At 37.8% G+C, this 23,359-nt stretch overlaps 1 protein-coding gene across 1 annotated transcript in view; it reads left to right on the top strand.

The window, feature by feature from the left end:
- LOC308217351 (cadherin-6) overlaps positions 1 to 23,080 on the top strand; it is a 46,666-nt gene extending 23,586 nt beyond the window's left edge. Inside the window, exons 4-11 of the mRNA XM_080610363.1 lie at positions 1,942 to 2,109; positions 3,645 to 3,832; positions 5,312 to 5,565; positions 11,439 to 11,575; positions 17,094 to 17,215; positions 17,988 to 18,105; positions 18,193 to 18,444; positions 22,092 to 23,080. Coding sequence (XP_080466489.1) covers positions 1,942 to 2,109; positions 3,645 to 3,832; positions 5,312 to 5,565; positions 11,439 to 11,575; positions 17,094 to 17,215; positions 17,988 to 18,105; positions 18,193 to 18,444; positions 22,092 to 22,582 — 1,730 coding nt within the window. The 3' untranslated portion in view covers positions 22,583 to 23,080. The remainder of the gene's footprint in view (positions 1 to 1,941; positions 2,110 to 3,644; positions 3,833 to 5,311; positions 5,566 to 11,438; positions 11,576 to 17,093; positions 17,216 to 17,987; positions 18,106 to 18,192; positions 18,445 to 22,091) is intronic.
- The last annotated feature ends 279 nt before the right edge of the window (positions 23,081 to 23,359 follow it).

The following is a 23,359-nucleotide window of genomic DNA, read 5'->3' as shown; positions in this document are numbered from 1 at the left end:
ACATCTTAGTGCAAAACCTGACAAACTTAATAGAGCAATACATCTCTAAATGTGACACCTACTTTATTTTAATTTTATCAGTAAAGTCTAATAAATACAATTAGTACTGGATATGAACCAGCTTGCTATAATTTTTAACAAGCAGTAGGTACACAGACTACCTTGGATGCTTAAATTAAACTAAATAGGTTGGCTTTTAGACAAAAACGAGAAACAGGTGGGTGTGGAAAAAAGTGCTTAATCGTCATAGATCTTCATAATGGCTAAATTAAGATTGAGGGTTTGTTCAGGCTGGTTTTTTTCTACTTCTGCTTCTTCAAAACTTATTTAAAGTAATTATAATTTCTGTGCATCTGTAGCACATCACTTTAATGCTAATTTTATAAAAGAAATCTTAATTAAGAATAATGATAGAAGAGGTAAAATTGGCTGTTGCGCTACACTAGAAGATCACAAATAGAATCCCAAACTTGAATTCTGTTTTTGGATGATGTTTAAATTATACATAGTGACTGGAATTTTTTATGGGCTGATTAACAGACAGCTTTGGAACCTGTCTATGTAAAACATATGAATTCTGTCTGACTGCTGTACCATTGACTATCTGACCACATAGAAATTCCCAAGATTTATAACAAAATTCTCCAACAAGAAACAAAAGACCTCAAGAAACTCCTTAAAAGGGAAAATCCACTGTGATAGATGGCTGGAAGCTAGAGAAATCATTTCTCCTCTGCACCCTTACAAGAAAGGAATGGATTGTCCCAGATAATTAATCTGGGTCATTAATTTAACATTGTTTCTTAAATAAATCTTAGAGACTCAGGCAGGGAAAAGGAGGGAGAGATTAGATGCCCCAAAGAAAAACCTGGGTTGAAAAAAATGCAAGTAATTCTGAAAAGAGGGAGAGGCAAGATCAAAGGGAACTTCCCTTCAAGCATATGGTATTAGATAATACAGGCAAGGATTTTTGCACTGATGCACTCATTCTGACTTGGACAGTATGCTGTGTGCTCTTCCATCTAGAGTTATAATAAGGATAATGTAGCTGGGATTTCACCCGTCATAATCTTCTAGCAAGAAAGTTGTGTGGGACACAGAGAGGAAGCAAGATAAACCACAGGCTTGATCTTGCTGCCATGAAAATCAATTGCAAAACTCCTAGAGTGAAATAAGTTTCCGTCAAATCTGCTATGAATTTTGCCATGAATTTCAGTAGCTGAATTTCATCGTTTTTGCCTACAAAGAAGTCAGTTCTTAGCCTTAAGAGACTCAGTTGGAATGCAAACATTTTTCTTCATGGTAAATATTCAGTAAGAATTCCAGTAAAGGTTGGCCTCATAACTGGTGTTTGTACCTTTGAAGAAAAAAGTGACTGGCAAAATAATTTCAATCAATGTATAAATAGTATAAATAATACATACTCGGGCATGCTTGGATGTTCATAATTTTCTAAATTAATTCCTCTTCTCCCATTTAATGTTGTTGTACTGCTTGTTTAATGATGTCTTGCTGAAGTTAGGTATTTTTTTTCCTTACCACTTCTGTCAAAATAAAAATATTGACAGAACAGGAGAGTAAAGGTGGAGCACATTGTAATGAACAAAGAGCCTTTATCCAGTCCAGTGAGAGACTTTCAGCATGGAACTGAAAGGGGATAAATAGTTATGTCCAATAACACTGCTCACAAATAAGTAGAAAATGTTTCTGGGGATGCCACTAATATTGTATCTGTCACGTAGGCAGCAGCCTGAAATATGATATGAAAAGTCTGTAATTTAATGAGCCGTCTCATAGCAGTAAATATTTGTCCAGGGCAGATTTTACTTATTACACAGAAATTGTTTTGTTCTTTAGACTGTGGGTGTTTTTTAATAAGAATTTCCATCGAAGTCAGGACCTTATTTGTGAACTTCCCCTCTTTTGTTTTTATGTTTTCAGGTATTATTAAAACTGCTTTGCTAAACATGGACCGTGAAAACAGGGAGCAATACCAAGTGGTCATCCAGGCTAAGGATATGGGAGGCCAGATGGGTGGATTATCAGGAACCACCACCGTGAACATTACACTGACTGACGTAAACGACAATCCACCTCGCTTTCCTCAGAGTATGGAACATTCACATTCTATGTCTTTACATTAAAATGGACAAAAATTGGTTTGGTTTGGTTTGGTTTTTTGCATCTCAGATGATGTTTCTGCTTTTCTGATCTTACTGAGTACAAAACTTCCATTAAGAGAGAAAAAGAGAACACACAAGCAAGCAATAGCATCATGCTAAAGCTAATTGCAATAAGTGGGAAAAAAATCTCATCTTTTTACTCCAGTTGCAGTAGACTGAGAGGTGAATTAATGTGCAGAAACAACTTTTATTTTTCCTACCTATTAAATAGCTTTGATTCATATAACCTATATTTTTTGTTCAGTATTATGTCTATTAGACCTTGTGTTTGTTTGAAGACATCTGTTCTAATCTAACATATTTAAGCTTTGAAACATACTTATTTAAGTATGTAAAATGATCCCAATATCAATTCTATTAAAATTAATATTTTCATCCAGGAAGCACTTGCCTCAACGGGTTTTGCTATATTCTTTGCATACAGAAGCAAAGGCACATACATAAATGTGCCAGATATTTCTACCTATTTTCAGTCCCCTATCTCAGATCATTTGGTATATATCTGTGTGACATTTAAAGGAATCAATTGAGCAAGGTCTCTTGGAAACTAATTTCTACTAATGACCATTCATGGTCATAAGTGATTCAAAGTGATACAGCTTTCATCAAATTTCTCTTTCCCTCTCTTTCCTTCTTTCCTCTTTCTCTGTTTCTTTCCTCCTTTCTTTCACTCTTTTTCTTCTTTTTTGCTTTGTCTAACCACTGCTCTGTATGTGATGTGTGTATATCACAGTGTCAGTGTGTGTCAAAGTCAAGAGCAGCTGTTAGAGAAAATAATTGCAGATACTATCAGACAAATCAGCAAGCTTTGGCGGTTAAGTCACTGGGAAAGTTATTGGAAGCAACTTGTCATTTAAGTTCAAAGTCTGCTCTTAGCTGTGGGCAAAGTGTTTCCATTTAAATTAGAGCAACTTTAGAGAAAATATAGCACTCTGCCCCCAGTGAGTTAATTATACATCTCTGGACATAAATGTCTTCAATATAAAAGCCAAAGATACAGCTTCATAATGCCAACATTCCCCGAGTAGAGGTTTTTCAGAGGAGAATTCAGTGTAGCACATTATTAATAGGCATTTGCACTGGATTTGGTTTTAGTGTTACTAAGTTGCATTAGCCTCCGGCAGTTCTTAATATTTGTCTTTTGGCCTCAAGACATTTTTTGGATACAGTTTCTATACGGCCAACAGAGACCCTGATAATGTCTAGAATGGAACATATGTTGATAAAGATACATGTTTGTAAGAAAACAAAATGCCTACACTTCATAGTAAAAAAAAAAAGTTACTTTTATCTGCATGAAAGTAAGACAGAAGCTGAAGGCTTGTTGCTCCAGGAAGGCCTGGAAATGACAGTGAACTCATGAACTCATCTGTGCATGCCCAGCATGGAGAGTGGGCTGAGAGATGGTGTCCAAAGTACCATGAGACTGACTGACAAAACTTCCTTCTCCCTCTGCTGTAGGTACATACCAATTCAGAGTTCCTGAGTCTACGCCACCTGACTCACCAGTTGGCAGGATAAAAGCTAATGATGCTGACGTGGATGAAAATGCAGAGATTGAATACAGCATCACTGAGGGGGATGGATATGACATGTTTGGAATTACCACAGACAAGGACACACAGGAAGGAATTATAAGTGTCAAAAAGGTACTCATTTTAGCACACTTAATCCCAGCCTCTGAAATACCAGTCAAAACTTTATATAACACATATTTGTTTTCCATTTTTAGTGCAACATGTGTTGTTTATTAACTTGAATTTTATCAATTAGAAAACTCTACATTGCCTATGTAAATTTTCTCTTATAAAAGCAAGTGGCATCTTTCCTTTTATATCCTCCTTTACTAGACCAGTGCACATACTTTGAAGGACCTGAGCGAGTAAATAATCTAGGGAGTGAAATGGGGCTGAGAAAAAAATTCTACAGTCAGAACGTATCCACAGAATAACTCAAGGAGGCAAGACTATCCAACTGTGATTTTTTCTCTGTGATGTTTGCATGATTGTCATGCTTACTAGAAGGTGCTGTGTTAAGACCACAGAAAAAAATCAGTATTACATTGCCTATTTTGCATTATCAGAAGGTCTTGAATTGTATAGTTATAATGTAATAAAGTACACAGACTAATTTATTTTGACTCACATTTTGTAAAAATGTAATTAACAAATCCATCAGCATGCTTTTGTTTTAGAAAGCATCTGACGCCTTACCAGATTGTACTGGACATCATCTATGAGGTTGCACATTGGCTGTCAGAAAAGGTTTGAGAAATATTGTTTACAGTGGGCTATCAGGAAAGCTTGATAAGGTTACAGATATCATCCTCCATCAGTTCAAGTTCAGTCATCACTAGATAGACATTGTATAGATTTTCTGAACGTGCACTTGCTTGTTGATATCAGTACGACACCTGTCATTACTTGTTTTTTAGGAGATGCCTTCCAGGGGTTGATTATTATATCAGTCTAACTCCATTTGCATTTCTGTCCATTGTTGACAGAAGCTGTGAATCTTCCACGTCCTAATGGAAAAACAGGACAACTACTCTATCCCCACATTTAACAGAGAATTGCTAAGTGCTGCTGCTTCATACTTTTAACAGAGTGTGATACAGTCATAGCCTATCACAAAATCATGTTTGGCTTGATGGGTGGTTCCGGATGTCCAGACACTAGATGTCACACAGATGTCACGGTGCTTTGTTTCAGTGATGGAATGCCAATATTTAAACAAGCAGCTCCTAGAAATGCTTCCCCCCCTTTAGTATGTGGTGCTTAGGGGCAAGGAATATACCAGGAAACATCAAAATGCCAAAAATGATAGAATCTAAGGCATGAAAAGTTAAGGCCATTTGAGAATGAGAGGTTAATTGGTGTTTAGGAGTGCCAGGCATAGAATTCCCTGAAAAAGTGTGTTGGTTTCTTTTTATAACATATCATGGAGCTCTATCTTTCTCCTTTCTGCTGGCACTGTAATTACAGTTCAGGCTTATGTTATCTAACAAAGGCTTCTCCATGACATCCCCCTATTCATTTGGGTCATCTGGCTGCAAGCCACAGCAATGTCCACAGACTTCCCAAATTTTTTTCTTTCTTTTTTTTTAATTTTCCCCCTCCTCTTCCCAGGCATTGGATTTTGAAAGTAAAAACCTGTATATATTGAAAGTGGAAGCTGCCAATATTCATGTGGATCCTCGATTCCTCTATCTGGGGCCATTTAAGGACTCAGCTACAGTCAGAATTCAGGTGGAGGATGTAGATGAACCGCCTGTGTTCAGCAGACCGGCATACATAATGGAAGTGAAGGAAGACGTTCCAATAAACACTGTAATAGGAACAGTGACTGCTCAGGATCCAGATGCTGCCAAGAACCCTGTCAAGTAAGCATAGACTATTTCAGCTTGTGAGTAATTTTCTTTACAGATTTAATTTTGCTTTTCTCATGTCAATATACAAAAAAACACTTGTACCAATGAAATTGTTCAGGTATGCTTAAATATGGAGTATTTTAGATGGTAAATGATCTCTCACGTTTGAGCATATCTAGGTATGTGTAACAGTGTTTGCATGGCCCTTGCATCTTGAGTTACATCCTATCCACTCCAGTAACTAATGTTTGTGCCTCTTTCTGCTATGGAAGAATTTACTGCAAGAAGAGCACTAACAAGATGTAAGTGTTCTCCTTCCACCTTTAATATTTTCTAGTGCAGTGTGGTGCATCCTTTTGGCTATATAACAGGGGGGTGATTCAGCAGCCATTTTTTTCTCCCATGCATCTAGACCTATTTAACAGAGGTCACATTTACCTTCTCTAAACTGCAAGTAGAAATGGTTTAAAAGCAGCTCGTGCACGCAGACTCCATCTTAACTTGTATCAGTGTAAGGTTAGCAAGATAAGAATCAGTGTCATGGACTTCACAAATTACACTTGCCATGAATCAATAAACTAGTCTTAGAGGAATTGCATGCAGCGTAAAGGATGGAGTAACTAAACTGAAGCCTTCATCTTTTATATATTAACAGGTACATTATTTCAGTACATTTAAAAACATACTGGAGTACTTAAGTCATATGGGATAGAGTGTAAAGGAACTTTTAAATAGTTGCGTGCTTTAATTAAAGTTCATTGCTACTCACAAGGCAGTAAGAGGAGGAAATGAAAAAATGCAACAATATTAAACCCAGGTCAATTTTCAGCATTCAATTTTCTCTGTGTTGGGCACCTTGGAAATGCAGTAGTAGTCTTAAGACCAAAATAGAACAACGCAGGTTTAATAAAAATCCAATCCCTCAATACTTTTCACTTCTGTAAAGAACTATCTTTCATCAAAATATCTTACAAAGTTTATGAGGCATGAATAAGTTTTAAGCTCTCAGCTCATCTTGTAAGAGGGTTAAATATCATCATCTTAATTTCCTAGATGAAGAAATTATAATCTAAAACATTTCCGGCAGAAACCCTAGCTGTCTTCAGTCTGCACGCAATGCCCTGCATGTTAATTCTTGTTCAAGACTAAGCCTTCTAATTTTAATGAAGGTTTGCTTTCATTTATATCACAACATGCAACAATTATATGGAGTTCTGGACTAGCAGAGTATAGTAACCGGAACAGCAACATATTGTTTCGTTGACTTTGGTGAAGCTCAGGAACAGAATGAACACCTTCTATAACATGATTCTATGTCTTCATGGGCATGTTAGCATGAAGATGAAGAATTGGTTGGGGTGACACCCAGGCCCATTGCAGTCTTCACATGAATCTGCCTTTTTATATCCAATGGCACTGGAGAGTGAAGTGAGTGCTTTCCTGCTTCCCTGTGGCCTTAACTACAACCATTTGCATTTTGCACCAGCACCAGATCCTAATTATAGGTGATTTAGAGCAGATAGGGATTATGCTGTTCATTGTTGAGTACTGCCTACTGGCTTTTTTGTACTAATTGAATGTGTGTGCTAAAACTTACCTATCTTTCAAAGGGCAGTTCTTTAATACAGTATAGGTACTTTGCATATTAAAGTGTCAGATAATTATTGAGCAAAATTCAGCAGAGGCATCAAAATTGATGCAGTGCAGTGGAAAACTTGTCTCCTTTATACTCTAATAACATGCAACAGCAAGGTGAAAGGAGAAAAAAAATGAGGAAAGGGTTAGAGTAATAGAAATAAACACAGCAAGAAGAAACATGAAAATCAGTGAGAGGGGAAGGAAATCAGCAGAGAGCAGTAGCCTAAGATATGTTAGTTTGCAACAAATGTAATTTTGTGGTGCTAATATCTTGGGTATCTCCTAGAATTTAGGGGCATGGGCTGACGCTGCATCTTTTTGACAGGGTGATTATTTTTTTTTCCATCATGCAACAGAGATGCTAAACCTGATTTTCACTTTGAGCTTCAGGGAAGATGCAATCAGACTGTATATATATGACTTGTCACTTGCTTGTCAATTTTTCTTGACAGTTAAAAATATAATCTTTAGACACTTGATATTACAATGAAAACCTTCTATTTTCTCCTCTACTTGAGTGAAGTTTTCTCTTTCTAAACAAACTGAGTCTTAACTCTGTTAGATGAAAGCCCCTTTGATCTTCCATTAAAGGAAACCTTCACAATATCATTATGAAAATGCATTATGAAAAATTCACACACACATCCCTTCCTGACCCACAAATCTTCCTGACTTGTGGTTACTTTAGACAGCAAGCTGCTGAACATCAGAAGACAATGAAGCTACAGCAAAGTATGAAGCAGATACCTGCCCTGGTTGTCAGACTGTGTAATCATTCATGACCTGTGTATTGGTAGAGTTACATTTCATCAGTTCAGCCCTTCTAAATAAGCTTTACTTGTAGTGTGACATTAAGGAAATACAAAAATACGCCGATAGATGTTTGGCAATATTTGGATATCCATTCATGCATAGTTACATTAATACACTCCTGAGTAACACTCCACTGTCCAGCTGTGTTATAAAAAGAAGTTTTTCATTCTGCTTGTGTTTGCTCTAAACTGAAATATTATGAACCACTGCATAATGAAAAAAAAAAAAAAAAACCCCAAAAAAACAAACCAACGCTGCAACTGGCACTGCTATATTGTACATCAGATCTTTGTAAATTGCTAGCTGAGTTTTTTTGCTATGGTAAATCCTCAGAGGCATAATGAAGTTCATCAGTCACTGGAACTGTCTCCCTGCTGTGATTTGATTTACTAAAGTATCCCAGATGAAAATGATCTGCAAACAAATGTAAGGCTTAATTTTGTTTGTGTATTTTACTGACAACATATTTGCATGTGTTAGATTCTCTCTTTCACCCTCGCCTTCTTCCTGTTATGTACAAGGAGAAACTGGAATCTACATACCTTTTAACTTCTTACCTTGTCAATTCCTCAAGGTCTGAAAGGAATGAAGTCCTGAAATCTGACAAATATTCACCAGTAATTTCATTAAATAGATGTAAAAATGGGTTTGATGTTGCCTGCTTAGTTCTTACTGGGTTATGATCCGTAAGTCAGAATCACCACCAATTCAACATAATTAACAGTCCCTGATCAAAAGAGACTGGATTATACAAACTGAGAAACAGAAGTGACAGTCTAGCTTATTAAAATCATTCTTCTGGTCCAGGGTTAATGGTATAATTAGAATATACTTTAACTGCATTGACCTTGTATGTATTTTCTTTTTAATATGAAGAAATAAAATTAACATTTCATTAAGAAGCTGTTCTCTGGCTCTTTTTTTGGTTTTGGGTTGGGTTTTTTTTGTGAGTTTAACTTTCCACTGTACAAATGACTGAATATACATAGTTTTACAAGGACTTAGACTTTATAAATTTTAGTATCTCAAAGAAGTTCTCAATTAGTTGCCAGAAACTAAAAAGTCCAGAACAATTTTTTGCTTTTTGTTGGTTTTTTTTTTTTTTTCTTCCAGATACTGTATCACAGATTGAATTTGGGTAATCTTATAAAGATAGTAATTGCAATATGACCAGTCATTAAAATGTGCTAAGGCAGCAAGACATTTTAAGTCCATTCATAACATGGAACATGAGCAAAAAAATAAATGAAGGGAAAAAAAAAAGCAACAAACGAACGGACAACTCATGCCTAAAGCTAGTTGCTTACTTAAATGTCTTGCTGAATAAGAGCCTGAAACATACTATTGCAGTTGGCTGGAAAAGCTAAACTATGGAAAATCCTGATATTTAATTTCAAATAGGAGCACAAAATCTAGATTTACTGCAAAATGGAAATACCAAAGTATTTCAGCTGAAAGATATGGAAATGAGATACAGAATATCTGAAAAATAATTGAATTCACAGAATACCAAACATAATATCATATAAAAGCCTGAATGGATGAAAGTTAAAATGAAATGTTTACCATATCAAATACTTACTTAGTCAAAATATAAGAGAGTCAGACTGGTTTGTATAAACTTGTTTCCATCAAACATTTCAGCTAAGTCAACAGAATCGGATGTGCTATTTAGATTTGGACAAAACAACACAGCTTGCTGGAGCTGTCCCATCCATCAGCACTGCCTATTACGTACCTCCTCACATAATCTTTTCAAGCTGATGGTAACATTATAATGCTGCATAAAGGATCTACGTTAGTGACACCACAGCTGACTTCGTGCAGCTGAAATTGCAGTACTGTCAGTCAAGTGACAGCAACAAATAAAAACTAAATCAACACCCGAAAAACTAACAAAGTGTGTCCATGCAAGTCCTACTGAAAAAAAAAAGTTAGCTTTTCAAGAGAGTAGCTTTGACTCTCATTGGTTGTTTCCATAGGAATTTTATGTGGAAAAAGAAAAACAAATTTAGTGCCAATAATTAATATTTGCTATTTGTTTAGAAAGGAAGACTATACTAAAATTCTTATGTTAGAATAAGGCCAATCTACTTTGCTGTGGATATATTCCATTCTTTTTGATTTCAAAGAAGAAAAAAAATGCAATTACAAGATAATTGGCAAGTTAGTTCATTTTAAACCTTTGTCAGAATCACGTTTCAACTAGACTCTTCTATTCCCTCTTTCTTCCATGCCAGATCTTTCTGAAACACTGCACAGGCACTGGGAAATCTGCGCAGAGTGAACAACATGTCACACAGCTGCTCCTAGGTGCAGCAGGGAATAGAAATTTTTCTTCAGTCTCTACGTTCCCCTCAATTCTATAGTGGCAGTAAACTCTGCCAGTCATTCTCCTGGCCCAGTTTTCATCTGACTGCATACCAGTTCAGCTGTGTCTGTATCCCTGTCTGGACACAAGTGGAAGCAGTTGCCTTGTCTCCATCGACCTGTCCTGCAAGGAGATCAAGGGAGCACACTGGGCCTCGTACGACTCTGTCGTGTATTGTACAACAGCACACACTTGGGCGTGAAACAAGAGCGGAATAATGCAATTGCATTCTTGTTTTAGCAACATCAGAGACATATTTCTTCCAAAACCTCCATAATTTATGCAAGACTTTTCATGATAGATTAAACCAAATCACAGTATTTAGATCAAGGTGGCAGCACCCTCTCCTGTGAACTGGAGAGCTGTGCTTTTAAAGTTGGAGTCAGTTCAGCAGAAAAAAGTGAAAGATCAGGTTGAAAATTTTAATCTGTTTATAGACGCTGAGCTCCTCCAGAGCTTGTTAGCATTTATTTTCACATCTAGATATCATCAACCAGGACTGAGCATGTTAGTTTTAATGAACTGCAGCAAACCTTTATGTGATATGTACCATAGAATAATGAATATCTATTCCATGCTGACTTGTTTGGAGGAGGGGGGCAGTCTTTTTAAACACTGGGAAGGGAAAGGCAGAAATGCACCCCAGCTGTCAAATTTTATATCAGAAATTATTTGGAACTGTTGAGATATCAAACCATAAAAACAGGGGTTTATAAAGGGAAAGCCAACTCAGCCTTAAAATAGACTTCATATTTTTCAGGACACAGACTTCACATTTCTCACTAAAAACAAAGCTTTGATGATTCTCAGAGGTATGTAAATTCTGCAGTAATTCATTTATTCAGTGACAGTGCTCCACCTTCTAAATCAAACCTCCAATGTGTCATTATACAGTAGCTCGGGACCAGCTCTTTGTGTGAATATATAAAGACTCTGAATCCTGCTCTGAAAACAAAAGGCAAACCCATTTACTAGCTGTTTGATGTCTAGTCTTAGAAAATGGTTTAAGAACATAAAAATTAAAAGGAAAGCATTCTGCTAACCACTTTCTCTGTATTTGCAGGTATTCTGTAGATCGACACACTGATATGGACAGAGTATTCAACATCAATTCAGGAAATGGTTCGATATTTACTTCAAAACCCCTTGACCGGGAAACACTGCTATGGCACAACATTACAGTAATAGCAGCAGAGATCAGTAAGTCAAACCTAAATACCACTGCTGTCTCTGATGTAATGAATTTAGCCTTCTAGCTGAGCATGTGGAAAAGCACAGCTGGACAGATGTCAGGTTTTATGTATAGTCCACTCAATGCTAATGAAGAAGCGGAAACTGCAAGAAGTGGTCTGCAATTTTGTGTTTTACTAGGGAAACAGTTCATGAAGGAGTAACTGAGCTGAGTAGGGAGGAAAGGCAACAATTACGTGTTTTCTAATCAGTAATAGGCATTTTTAATTTTGAACATGACTGTTGAATATTAAAATTGGCATTGGAAGTGCACCTAGAGAATACTTACTTCACTCCAGCTTTCCTTATTGTGTAGATCTTTTTAAAACTGAAAGCTGATGTGAAACAATACTACTGAGGCAAGCACATGGAGTTATGTGAAAGCATAGTGGGCTAGACTCTACAGGAATAATGTTTCTTAATATTTTTCTCCCTCTTTTGAAAGTTTGCACACTTTAATGCTAGGCATGTGGTTTCAGCATACCAAACACTGACTTCTGGCTGACTGCTAGTCAGGGGTTTGTGTTTTTATTAAGTCTGAAGAAGTGATGATAGGTCAAGAGTTGTACACTACTGATAGCACCTGGATAGAGGAGGAAAAGGAAAACCACCTAAAAACAAAAGAACAGCAAGAATATTTAGGAAGCACAGTTGCATTGACCGCAGCAAAGCTGAAATAATATGAAATTATGCAAAATTGTATACTACCTGAAAATCAGCTTAGCATCTATACGAAATACTCATTTAGTTCTTTGACTTCACCCCTAAGAACGGACCTTCTACTGGACCATTACAACCAAACCTCTTGTGTCTGACAAAGGATTCTGTCTTAATTACTCTTCAGTATGGATCTTTCCAGGCTACAAGAACCTACTCCCCAGGGTGTGCTTCACTGAGCCTAGACCAAATTTGGCATAACTGGGGTAGATGCCTTCCAAAGGCAATTTTTTTGGTTGAAATACAGCTACTGTTTAAACAAGCCTTGGTCTGATCCAGGCTACTTCACTAATTTTAGTCTCAAGAGGCTGGACTGGAAAGTACTACCGCTTAATGTTCCTAGGCAAAACCAGTAATTTCTAGCAAGGCTAGCTGAAGTCCCATTCCACTAAATTCCAGCTAATCTCTGATTGCTCTCAGTGACATACTATCACATCAAATTCCAGGTATATTTCACCGAAGTTATCTAAAAGAAATATCCAGTCAAGTTACAGGCAGGATGTGCATTCAGATGCACGATTGCTCCCTTTGATATGGAAAAAAGATAAAGTCATGAAAAGAAACATGTTTCAATGACAACTGTTCGTGGCTTCATTTTACAATAGAAAAAAAAGAAAAATGTACAGAAGTTGTTTGGCCTTTAATTGTCTAGAATTGTCAGTAAGTGTAGATAGCTCCAATTTTTTTTAGTGTTCTTCTTTTTCACAGTATGAGCTGTAATGTGCTCAGCATCCCAGAGAATTGTGCTGTGAATGCTGCAGACATATAGCTGGTGAAACACTGGGTCAGTACATCTGCCATAGTCAGAAAGTAAACTGGCAATAAAATTCAGTACACAAACCTACTCATTCACAGCTGCAGAATTACAACTGATTTACCAGAGAGAATCCCTAGAGTATTTTTAAATATTCTTTCTTAACATTTAAGGTTAAATCAAACATTGGCAGGACTTCGAGGCTATATTCAGAAAAAGAACTTTAGCAGTTTGGTTGCTGGCTAAACAGAAAGCATATCACTACAGAGATGAATAGATGCAAGCAGTTTGTTGAGTCTGTAGAGCTTTTTTTTTGAGATGGAGCCCAGTGGTAATTAAAGGATAATGCAAACAAATTAAATGACATCAATTAATTTGCAAAAATAATTTGAAAGATGACAAAAAAAGGCTTAAAGATGTACATATATATATATTTCGACTTACACTTTCATTAAATCAGAAGAAAGGCCCATGCCCATAGAGCATAGAGAGGTTTTATGACATTTCTATTTATTACAGTATCATTTTAAATTGTGAGAATCTTAAGCATGTAGAAGTAAAATGAAAAGATGTGGTTCATGGTTCAAAAAGCAGAAAAGAAAACAATTGTAACTCTTGAGAAGAGAAGAAATACATTTGCCAATATATTTGAATGTATTTGTTAGAAAGGTATGCCCTTAAAAAATAGTCTTGCCAATAGTCCTGCAACTTCAAATGAGTACCTTTGATTTCTGCCTATTATAAAAATTCAACATTTGTATTGATGCATTTTAGTATAGCATGCAGCCTAATCTATCTTATACATAAACTGTTATTTAATACATTTAATGAATTTAGCCCAATGGCTCATATTAGAAAGTGGTTTGTGCCTAATGGAATCATATTAACTTCAATGGGACTGTGGAGCTTTAAAGCACAATATTTTGTCAAAATGACTGAGCTCTGTAATACAAATATACAGTGCCAATTTTGGAGAATGTATAAAAGTATGATAAACACAGTAATAGGACTTTTATTAAAGCCTAACTCAACAAGCTACTATAATGAATACTTGTAGAAGCATACAGAGTCATAGATCGGCTGTATTTTATTGCACTTTTTTTTTTTCCATTTGAATCATTGGTTAAAATGCATTAATAAACTATATTAATATGGGTAGGAAATTAACGTAGCAAAACTCAGTGTGAGCCCTCATGAAATGAAGGGAGGATGTATTTATTTTAAATGAAACTAATTTCGATCACACTCATTCCCTTATAGATTTCACTCTCACATTCCCACACCCACATATTCCCAGGCATGGAGGTACGTATGTCTAGGTGACCTGGCATAGGTAATTTTTATGTTATGTGGAGCACAAAAGACAAAGATTGAGTCCTGGCAAAGTTGTTTAATTTCCCTTTGACTGGTGTTGACAAAATGATATGGGGGCAGATCTTGTACCTTTTAGGAGTCAGTGGTGCCTTTTTGCCTCAGAATATTGACTATTTCACCATTCTAGCCAGCTCCTAGGCAACATTGCTGCCTGTTGCTTTTCTTCCTTATTTCTTCATGAAATCTTCAGGACTAAAGCCTGTCTCACCCCAACAGGGAAACGAATGGTCCAACAGGATAAGGAATGGTCTATACAATCTGGTGCATTTCCAAACTTTTTCATTTTTATTTAGAAAGATAGCAATATTTTCTTCAGTATTTTATGCTCAAGAATATCCTTGTCAATTTCAAACTTTTAGCTCTATACAGTCTCTATAGGGAAAAAAACCATGTTTACATGTGGGGATCTGCCAATTCTATATAGTGCTTCTGTTCTTCGATGATATCACAGTATCACACAGTATCACAGTATGTTAGAGATTGGAAGGGACCTCAAAAGATCATCTAGTCCAATCCTCCTGCCAGAGCAGGAACACCTAAATAAGGTTACATAGGAATGTGTCCAGGCGGGTTTTGAATGTCTCCAGAGAAGGAGACTCCACAACCTCCCTGGGCAGCCTGTTCCAGTGTTCTGTCACCCTCACTGAGAAGAAGTTTCTTCTCAAGTTTAAGTGTGTTCCAGTTTGTACCCATTACCCCTTGTCCTATCATTGTTTGCCACTGAGAAGAGCCTGGCTCCATCCTCATGACACTCCCCCTTTATATATTTATATACACTAATAAGGTCCCCCCGCAGTCTCCTCTTCTCCAAACTGTAGAGACCCAGCTCCCTCAGCCTTTCCTCATAAGGGAGATGCTCCACTCCCTTAATCATCTTAGTTGCCCTGCGCTGGACTCTCTCCAGCAGGTCCCTGTGCTTCTTGAACTGAGGGGCCCAGAACTGGACACAATATTCCAGATGCGGTCTCACCAGGGCAGAGTAGAGGGGAAGGAGGACCTCTCTCGACCTACTGACCACCCCCCTTCTAATACACCCCAGGATACCATTGGCCTTCTTGGCCACAAGGGCACAGTGTTGGCTCATGGTCATCCTGCCGTCCACTAGGACCCCCAGGTCCCTCTCCCCTACACTACTCTCTAACAGGTCGTTCCCCAACCTATATTGGAACCTGGGGTTGTTCCTGCCCAGATGCAGGACTCTACACTTGCCCTTGTTATATTTCATCAAGTTTCTCCCTGCCCAACTCTCCAGCCTGTCCAGGTCTCGCTGGATGGCAGCACAGCCTTCTGGCGTGTCAGCCACTCCTCCAGGCTTAGTGTCATCAGCAAACTTGCTGACAGTACACTCAATTCCCTCATCTAAATCATTGATGAATATATTAAATAATACTGGTCCCAGTACTGACCCTTGAGGCACTCCACTAGATACAGGCCTCCAACTAGACTCCGCCCCATAGACTACAACTCTCTGACTTCTCTCCTTCAGCCAGTATCTTTTAGTGTTAACTCTAGAATATCAGCCAAATCAATTCACAACAGATTAGAAAATATTTGTGATCACAGCCACAGTTACTATTTATATAACATCATGGTAATTACGATAGCTTAAGGGACTGTGTCCCGAGATTTTTAGGTGATAGAATATTATATATGAGGTGGAGAGGGGAAAAAAAGGTCATTCAATCCAATCTTCACAACTTTTCATTCTTAAGGAAGGGACTGGTGAAGCAGTGGTGAGGCCACACCTTCAATACTGTATTCAGTTCTGGGCCCCTCACTACAAGAGAGACATTGAGGTGCTGGAACAGGTCCAAAGAAGGGCAACGAAGCTGGTGAAGGATCTGGAGCACAAGTCTGATGAGGCACGTTTGAGGGAACTGGGGTTGTTTAGTCTGGAGAAGAGAAGGCTCAGGGGGACCTTATAGCCTCTACAACTACCTGAAAGGAGGACGGAGCAGGGAGGTGGCTGGTCTCTTTTCCCAAGTAACAAGTGATAGGACAAGAGGTAATGGCCTCAAGCTGTGCAGGGGAGGTTTAGATTGGATATTAGAAAAGATTTCTTCACCAAAAAGGTGGTCAGACATTGGAACAGGCTGCCTAGGGAAGTGGTGGAACCACCGTTCCTGGAAGTGTTCAGGAAATGTGTTGACAAGGCCCATACAGACATGGTTTAGTAGTGGGCTTGGCAGTCCTGGGGTAATAGTTGGACTTGATGATCATAAAGACCTTTTCCAACCTAGTTGTTTCTATGATTCTATGAATATGTTCTAGAAACTTTGTTGCCACAAAACTGCATTAGGTTAATAAATAGATTTAATTTAATTCCAGAATTATATTTATGTGTATGTAGATTTCACACATACATTCATAATCATTCGGAGCGTTCTAAAGAATTTGTAAATCCAGGACTCCCACCCAATCTTAAATGTATAGTTTACACAGAATCAGAGTAATGATAACACATCATGATTTGTGGAATTCACCCCATAATGCATTCCCAAGAAATCAACAGAATATGAGTGGAGTGTTGTGACTAAGACAATTTAAGGCACTGAGCCCATTAGCCTGTCCTTTTCTTCTCCTGCACTGAGTCAGTAGCTGGGCTAAATAAAATCTTTCATCTTTCTGATTTTATCATTTCAGACAACCCAAAACAAAGCAGCCGTGTCCCAGTGTTCATTAAGGTTTTGGATGTAAATGACAATGCTCCAGAGTTTGCCATGTTTTACGAGACCTTTGTCTGTGAAAATGCAAAGGCAGAACAGGTATGATGTTTACTTGTAATAAGAAACTGTACCAAATTAATTGAGTTTTGCTACTACTCATCAAGAGGTATACTTTGCATTGCATCACATTGTTGGGTTTGCAAAATTAAACTAAAGAGTGGCTGCACAGTATCTGATTACACTGAGTATTCTTGCAGGTAATGTGACAATATGTTTTAGACTGCTGTTTTCTGTACTGCACCTTGTTATCCCTGATTCATTTTTATTCTGTAATTCTCTGCTTTATTAAGGCACTTCCACTGCCTCCTTCAAGTTTCAGGTTCGTATTTGTTACAGGTCCTGTCTGTGATGTAGCTATTTCCTGCCATATAATTTTCATTCTACCGGTCCTGTTCGAAATGGTTCAAAGTAACAGATAGTTTGGAAGATTCAGACAAACAATTCCTGTGACATGAGTTTTGGGTAGTCAGCTTGGACTGTCTCACCTTTTATCTCTATTTCTTGTCACATGCAAAGGTTTGCTACCCATCTGGAGGGGCATCAGCTGGAGTCTGCTCTTAAATTCAATATAATTTTCCTGCCAACTTTCAAATTCATCATGTTACAGGCTGGTGGTATGGGCTACAATAGCGTGGTGATCCTAAATAGCATCAGCAGCACATGGATCATTTTTATTAAGCTCACCATAGCAGGATCAGCTGCCTTAAAGCAGAAGAAAAAATAAAAATATGTAATAAGATTGCTTTACAATCATAAAGTACATAAATAACATTTATTGATTTTGAAGATAATTTTGTTCTTATTGTTTCAGCTGATACAAACATTAAGTGCTGTTGATAAAGATGACTCTTACAGTGGACACCAGTTTTCATTCTCCTTAGCTCCTGAGGCAGCTACCACCTCAAACTTTACACTGCAGGACAACAGAGGTGAATTTCTTGGAAGATTTTTCTTTATTAACTCATCCTTGCTTTCAGTCTTCAGATGAAGATTTAATGCATACTTTGTGTTTACAGACAACACAGCGGGGATTTTCACCCGAAAAAACAGATATAACCGGCATGAAATGAGTACCTACTTCTTGCCAGTGGTAATATCAGACAATGACTACCCTATCCAAAGCAGCACTGAAACAGTGACTATTCGGGTATGTGCTTGTGACCACCGAGGAAAGATGCTGTCCTGTAATGCTGAAGCCTTGATTCATCCCACCGGTCTAAGCACTGGGGCTCTTATTGCCATTCTTCTCTGTATCATTATATTACTTGGTAAGTAGCTCAGAGGCATTTTCTTCTTTTCATGGTTATTTTGCATTGCTACAAGTGATTGTAACAAGGCTAGGACAAGAACAAAGCAAAGACATCCTTGTTTTATCCTGCTTTTTTTATTATTGTACTTCCTCCTCTGAGGGCTGCTTACACATATTGTGTGCAGAACACATCTAAGATATCTAGAAGTTTGCAATGTCAAAACAAGAGGAGGCAACTGAGCTCCACCCTCTGGTCAACGGAAAGAGACAGGTGCTTATAGAGAGACACTGATTCTATCCCTGTATTGCTATCTGAGGTAGACCAGACTAAACCAATGCAGGTGTCTATTTCTTGCTGACCACAGAAGGAGGACAGGTAACTCCATTTTAAAAAATTAACTTCCCACATGTAAACTGAGGAGAAACAAGTCTCAGTGCTTCTGTTCTGCTGAAAAAGGATGCTGAAATGGACTGGCTACTAAAGCACTCCCTCAAAAGCTGTAGAGTCCTCCTTTTCAGACACCTGCAAATATGGACAAGTTTGATCCTGAATGTGGACATATACAGATCTCTGGATACAGCACTTACAGGTGGTCAACCTTTTCTTTTTTTTTTTTTTTTTTTAATAAAAATAAAGACATATTGCAAAATCTGTCACATTCCTTTCAGGATTCACCCATTTTACACAGCAGAAACAATCAGTCCCTTGGCCATTAGCCAAAGTCTGTTCATCTGGGGAGAACTGCATGATACAGCACAGGCAGCTCTCAGGGAGATGATGTTAGTCACCTTTAATATCTGGCCAAGAAAGAAGGGAGTCAGGCCAGTTTTACAGCAGTAGGGCCAAGCAGGGGAGAAAACGTTTCCTCAGTGATTCTGCTTCTTTCTACTAAACTCATATTTTCCTTGGACATGTTCATCACCATTGCAGAATCATCCTGATCTTTACTATTAGCGAAATTTCCCTCTCCAGTGATGAGTTAAAGACTATGTTGTGATTTTCAGACTTTGGCAATATAGTCATGGTTTGCCCAAATAAGCACTATCCTGTTTTCATAAAAGATTCCCACAATTACAATCTTACCCTTACTTCACCATTAAATTAATTTTTCAAAACATCATATCATTTCCTCCAAGAGCTGAGATCGCTTTGTATCAAGTTCCTTACCAGAAAAAGAAATGTAATGCCGCAGGTAGTCTTGCACTCGTTAGTACAACTGCGCTCATTAATATCAATCTGACATTGAATGATTTCCTGGTTTATGTCAATTGAAAATAAGTGATTCTGTGTGCTAAGCAGCACTTTATGTCTATATTGTTCACGCCACCATGCACCATAAGCAGATTTTCAATTAACTCAGCTATATAAATTTCTATTTCCAGGCTAGTTGCAGGGTTTAAATGTGCAACCACTACTGAGAGTAAAACAATACTCTGGGCATACCCAAACCACAGCTTAAAGGCTAGCAGCAACAAAAAATACCTGTGAATTGCTAGGTTTAGTTGCAGTTTAAGTAAGTCTAGCAGCTTATCAGGAGACCTCAGATACTGTGAAACACTGACATGCAAATAAAGGTTAAGTGCTTTAACATAGAACCCCTAATGTTTTGGGGTTTTTTTGCCTGCAAGTTCAGCACAAAATAAAAAAAAAAATTATTCAAGTATCAGAGACGTGACATAATCAAAGTCTCATCCTTGCGTATTCTGAGTAGCACCATTTTTGTTGATGATTCTTCAACAACCTTTCCACATAAAAGCTATCATTCCTATGATATTATTCTCAGATAGTTCTACTGGTCACTATCCTGCGTGCCCATACAACATTGAGGCTGTGTTTCTCAAGTTCTCAAAATTTTCTCCAGCTCTCCCTATTTTCTCACATAGACCTTTATCCAGTCCTCCCATGTAGTGTCACAGCTTTATGCTCTTAAGGAAAAGAATTCTCTCTTAATGCATTTTTACACAGCAGCACAAAGAAGGAACATTCAGATTAGGATGCTTGCATAACACCGTAAGTAAATCCTCATCATTAGGATGGGAGCCTGAAGCTTTCACTATCTGAAACACTTCTCCTAATTCCTTCAGTTTCACCACCTTACTTATTTCCTTTCAACTCATTAACTGATGTTTTCCCTTACTCACACTATTCCTATGGTAAAGACACAACAGGAATTAGAGCACTTTTCTTCTTTATCCTGTCTTCTTGGAATCCCTCTATAGTCAGTCAACAGAGAGAAGGAGCATAAGACTCTTCCACAACATGCTTGAGCACAGCTACAGATAACATCTTGCTCTAAGCAATCTTGCAGGGGAACCCATCATTAAAATAAAATAAATAGTCTTTTTGTCTGTTGAAGGAAGCTAAGAAAGACAGGTTTCTATGGGCTAAAATTTTGTTTGAGGGATGAGTTTAGTCCTTGGCATTGCCCTTAGAAAGATTATAAATGAGGAAGGTACTGCCAAAAAAAAGAAAAAGTCTTTAATGGTTACTGTGCTTTGATTCACACACCATTTTAGAAACACATTACATGAAAGATAATTTTGATCCACCTTATAATCTCTTATCAATGAGCTTAGGTATTTTCTGATTTGCTTTGCTTTGCTATGAAAGAACTATAAAGACCGCAAGACGTGCCTTTTCTTGGAGTTTACACAGCAGAGCTGAAATACTGGGCACTGTGGACCTCAGACTATCAAAGCAACAGTGAAGTAGCAATACATCCATGCTCCTGTCTGCTGCTCATTTGTAAATATTCAGCCTTTCAGCATCCTAAAGTAGAATCCAGCTAAGAAATATGAAATTAGCTTCTGAAGGACATGAAGTGTTGAACATATACTCTTCTTCCTTCTGTGTCTACTTCTCCATCAGTACCAGGATTATTATTGAGTAAAAATATTTAAATTTGGATCTTGGTTTGGAGAGTGTTCCTGCCCTTCAAATAAATTAAAAATACACGCATACACATATACACTTTAGAATGAAAGGCATAAAATATCTGTTTGAGAAATCTCATGCTTTGGGCAGATTAAAAGATACCATTACCATATCTCATCAGTCTAAGATTTAAGCCATTATACTTTATAAGGTGATGTACATTGTAAAATCATACCAGTGAAGTTAATAAAACTTGGACCTTGTGATGTCTGAAAATCCACTCCATATTCAAATCTTTTTCTAGAGGAGGATAGATTTACTTATCTTGAAATGCAGCTTTGCTAACCTTTTACTATAGCCCAGTAGATACTAGCTTTGTCCATAGCACAACTTGCATCTTCTCCCCGGGGGTTCAAGGTAAATAACATCTGATGCTACTTATTTTGAAGAAAGTGTTTCTTCCTTCCCAGCTCTCATGAAACCAGTTCTGTTCTCAAGGCAACAGAACTACTATATGACTCTGGGTAAAAATGGGCCTACTGACAAAAACACACTCCACTTGGTTTCTTACAAGCTTGACATCTCCTTTCTTCTAGTACATATCTATGCCATTTCATCTCCCAAGGTACTCCCAGAGCATGCACAGCCTGAAAACCTGATGTGCACATTTGCAGTTTTGCAAAACATCTTTTAAAACTTCATATTCAAACGGGGGCATAGCATTTCTTCTGGATTTTAATGGATGTAAGGATTAACCTTTCCCTTTCTCTTTCTGTTACTTTTGTTTCCAGTTACAGTGGTGCTTTTTGCAGCACTGAGAAGGCAGCGGAAAAAAGAGCCTTTGATTATTTCGAAAGAAGACATCAGAGACAACATTGTCAGTTATAATGATGAAGGTGGTGGAGAGGAAGATACCCAGGCATTTGATATTGGCACGCTGAGAAATCCCGAAGCCATAGACGATAATAAATTCCGCAGAGACATTGTGCCGGAAACACTTTTCATGCCACAGCGGACTGCCACAGTGCGAGATAACACGGATGTCAGAGATTTCATTAACCAAAGGTTAAAGGAAAATGATTTAGATCCAACGGCACCCCCGTATGACTCGTTAGCAACCTACGCGTACGAAGGTAATGGTTCTGTGGCTGAGTCCCTCAGCTCCTTGGAGTCGGTGACTACGGATGGAGATCAGGACTATGATTACCTCAGTGACTGGGGACCTCGGTTTAAAAAGCTGGCAGATATGTATGGCGCAATGGACAGTGACAAAGACTCTTAATGTGTTGCCTTTTTTCTTTTCTTTTTTGTTTCCATTCCTCATTTTCGGAAACAGCATTGAGAAATGTGAGGTGGATATTTTTTTCTATTTCTCCAGAGCCGTGTGAAAGGGTTCTCTGTTCTACCCACTCAAATTGTCTAATAATTGCAGTCTGTGTGGATCAGCCATCAGAAAACTTTTTCTAGTATCATTTTATGAGCTTCCAAGAGGCAGAATTCTTATTTTTCACTGCATCCAGTTTACCAAGCCAATCTTACAGGCACGGCAGTATTGGAGGGGAAAAAAAAGGATCCGATGGGAGCAATGTTTTTACTCGTTCTGCTTATATTGTAAATTGGAATATACTACTGTTTAAGCTCACTTGCTCTTTTTACTTGTATTCAGACTATTCAGCTCAGATGACTGCTCTGTTGATTGTGTATTGCACATCCCAATGTAATGAGGTACCCTAGTTTACCCTATGTATTATAGCCAAAAGTAGTGGTGATGGAATGAAGGTTTTTTTATACAAGTAGAGTAAGCTGAGAAAAAAAACATCAAACATGCATTTTTCTCATTAGAAGGGTAGAAAGGCCTAATGGTCATTTAAACCTAAGTGTCTTTCTAGGACTTGTCATTGCCCCCAGTGCACTGAATCATACTGTCACACACATATATATAGTTCATTGACCGCTATGTATATATTCTTCCAACCTAGCATTGCTGGAGAGATGTGTGTGAGTGCATGTGTGTGTGTGGTCAGTAGCCCCAATATCTAATTCTTAGATTATTTCCCAG

The sequence above is a fragment of the Psittacula echo genome (genome assembly GCF_963264785.1).
Source record: "Psittacula echo genome assembly, chromosome: 2".
Classification (NCBI taxonomy): domain Eukaryota; kingdom Metazoa; phylum Chordata; class Aves; order Psittaciformes; family Psittacidae; genus Psittacula; species Psittacula echo.
This window is presented reverse-complemented; position numbering and strand designations above follow the sequence as displayed.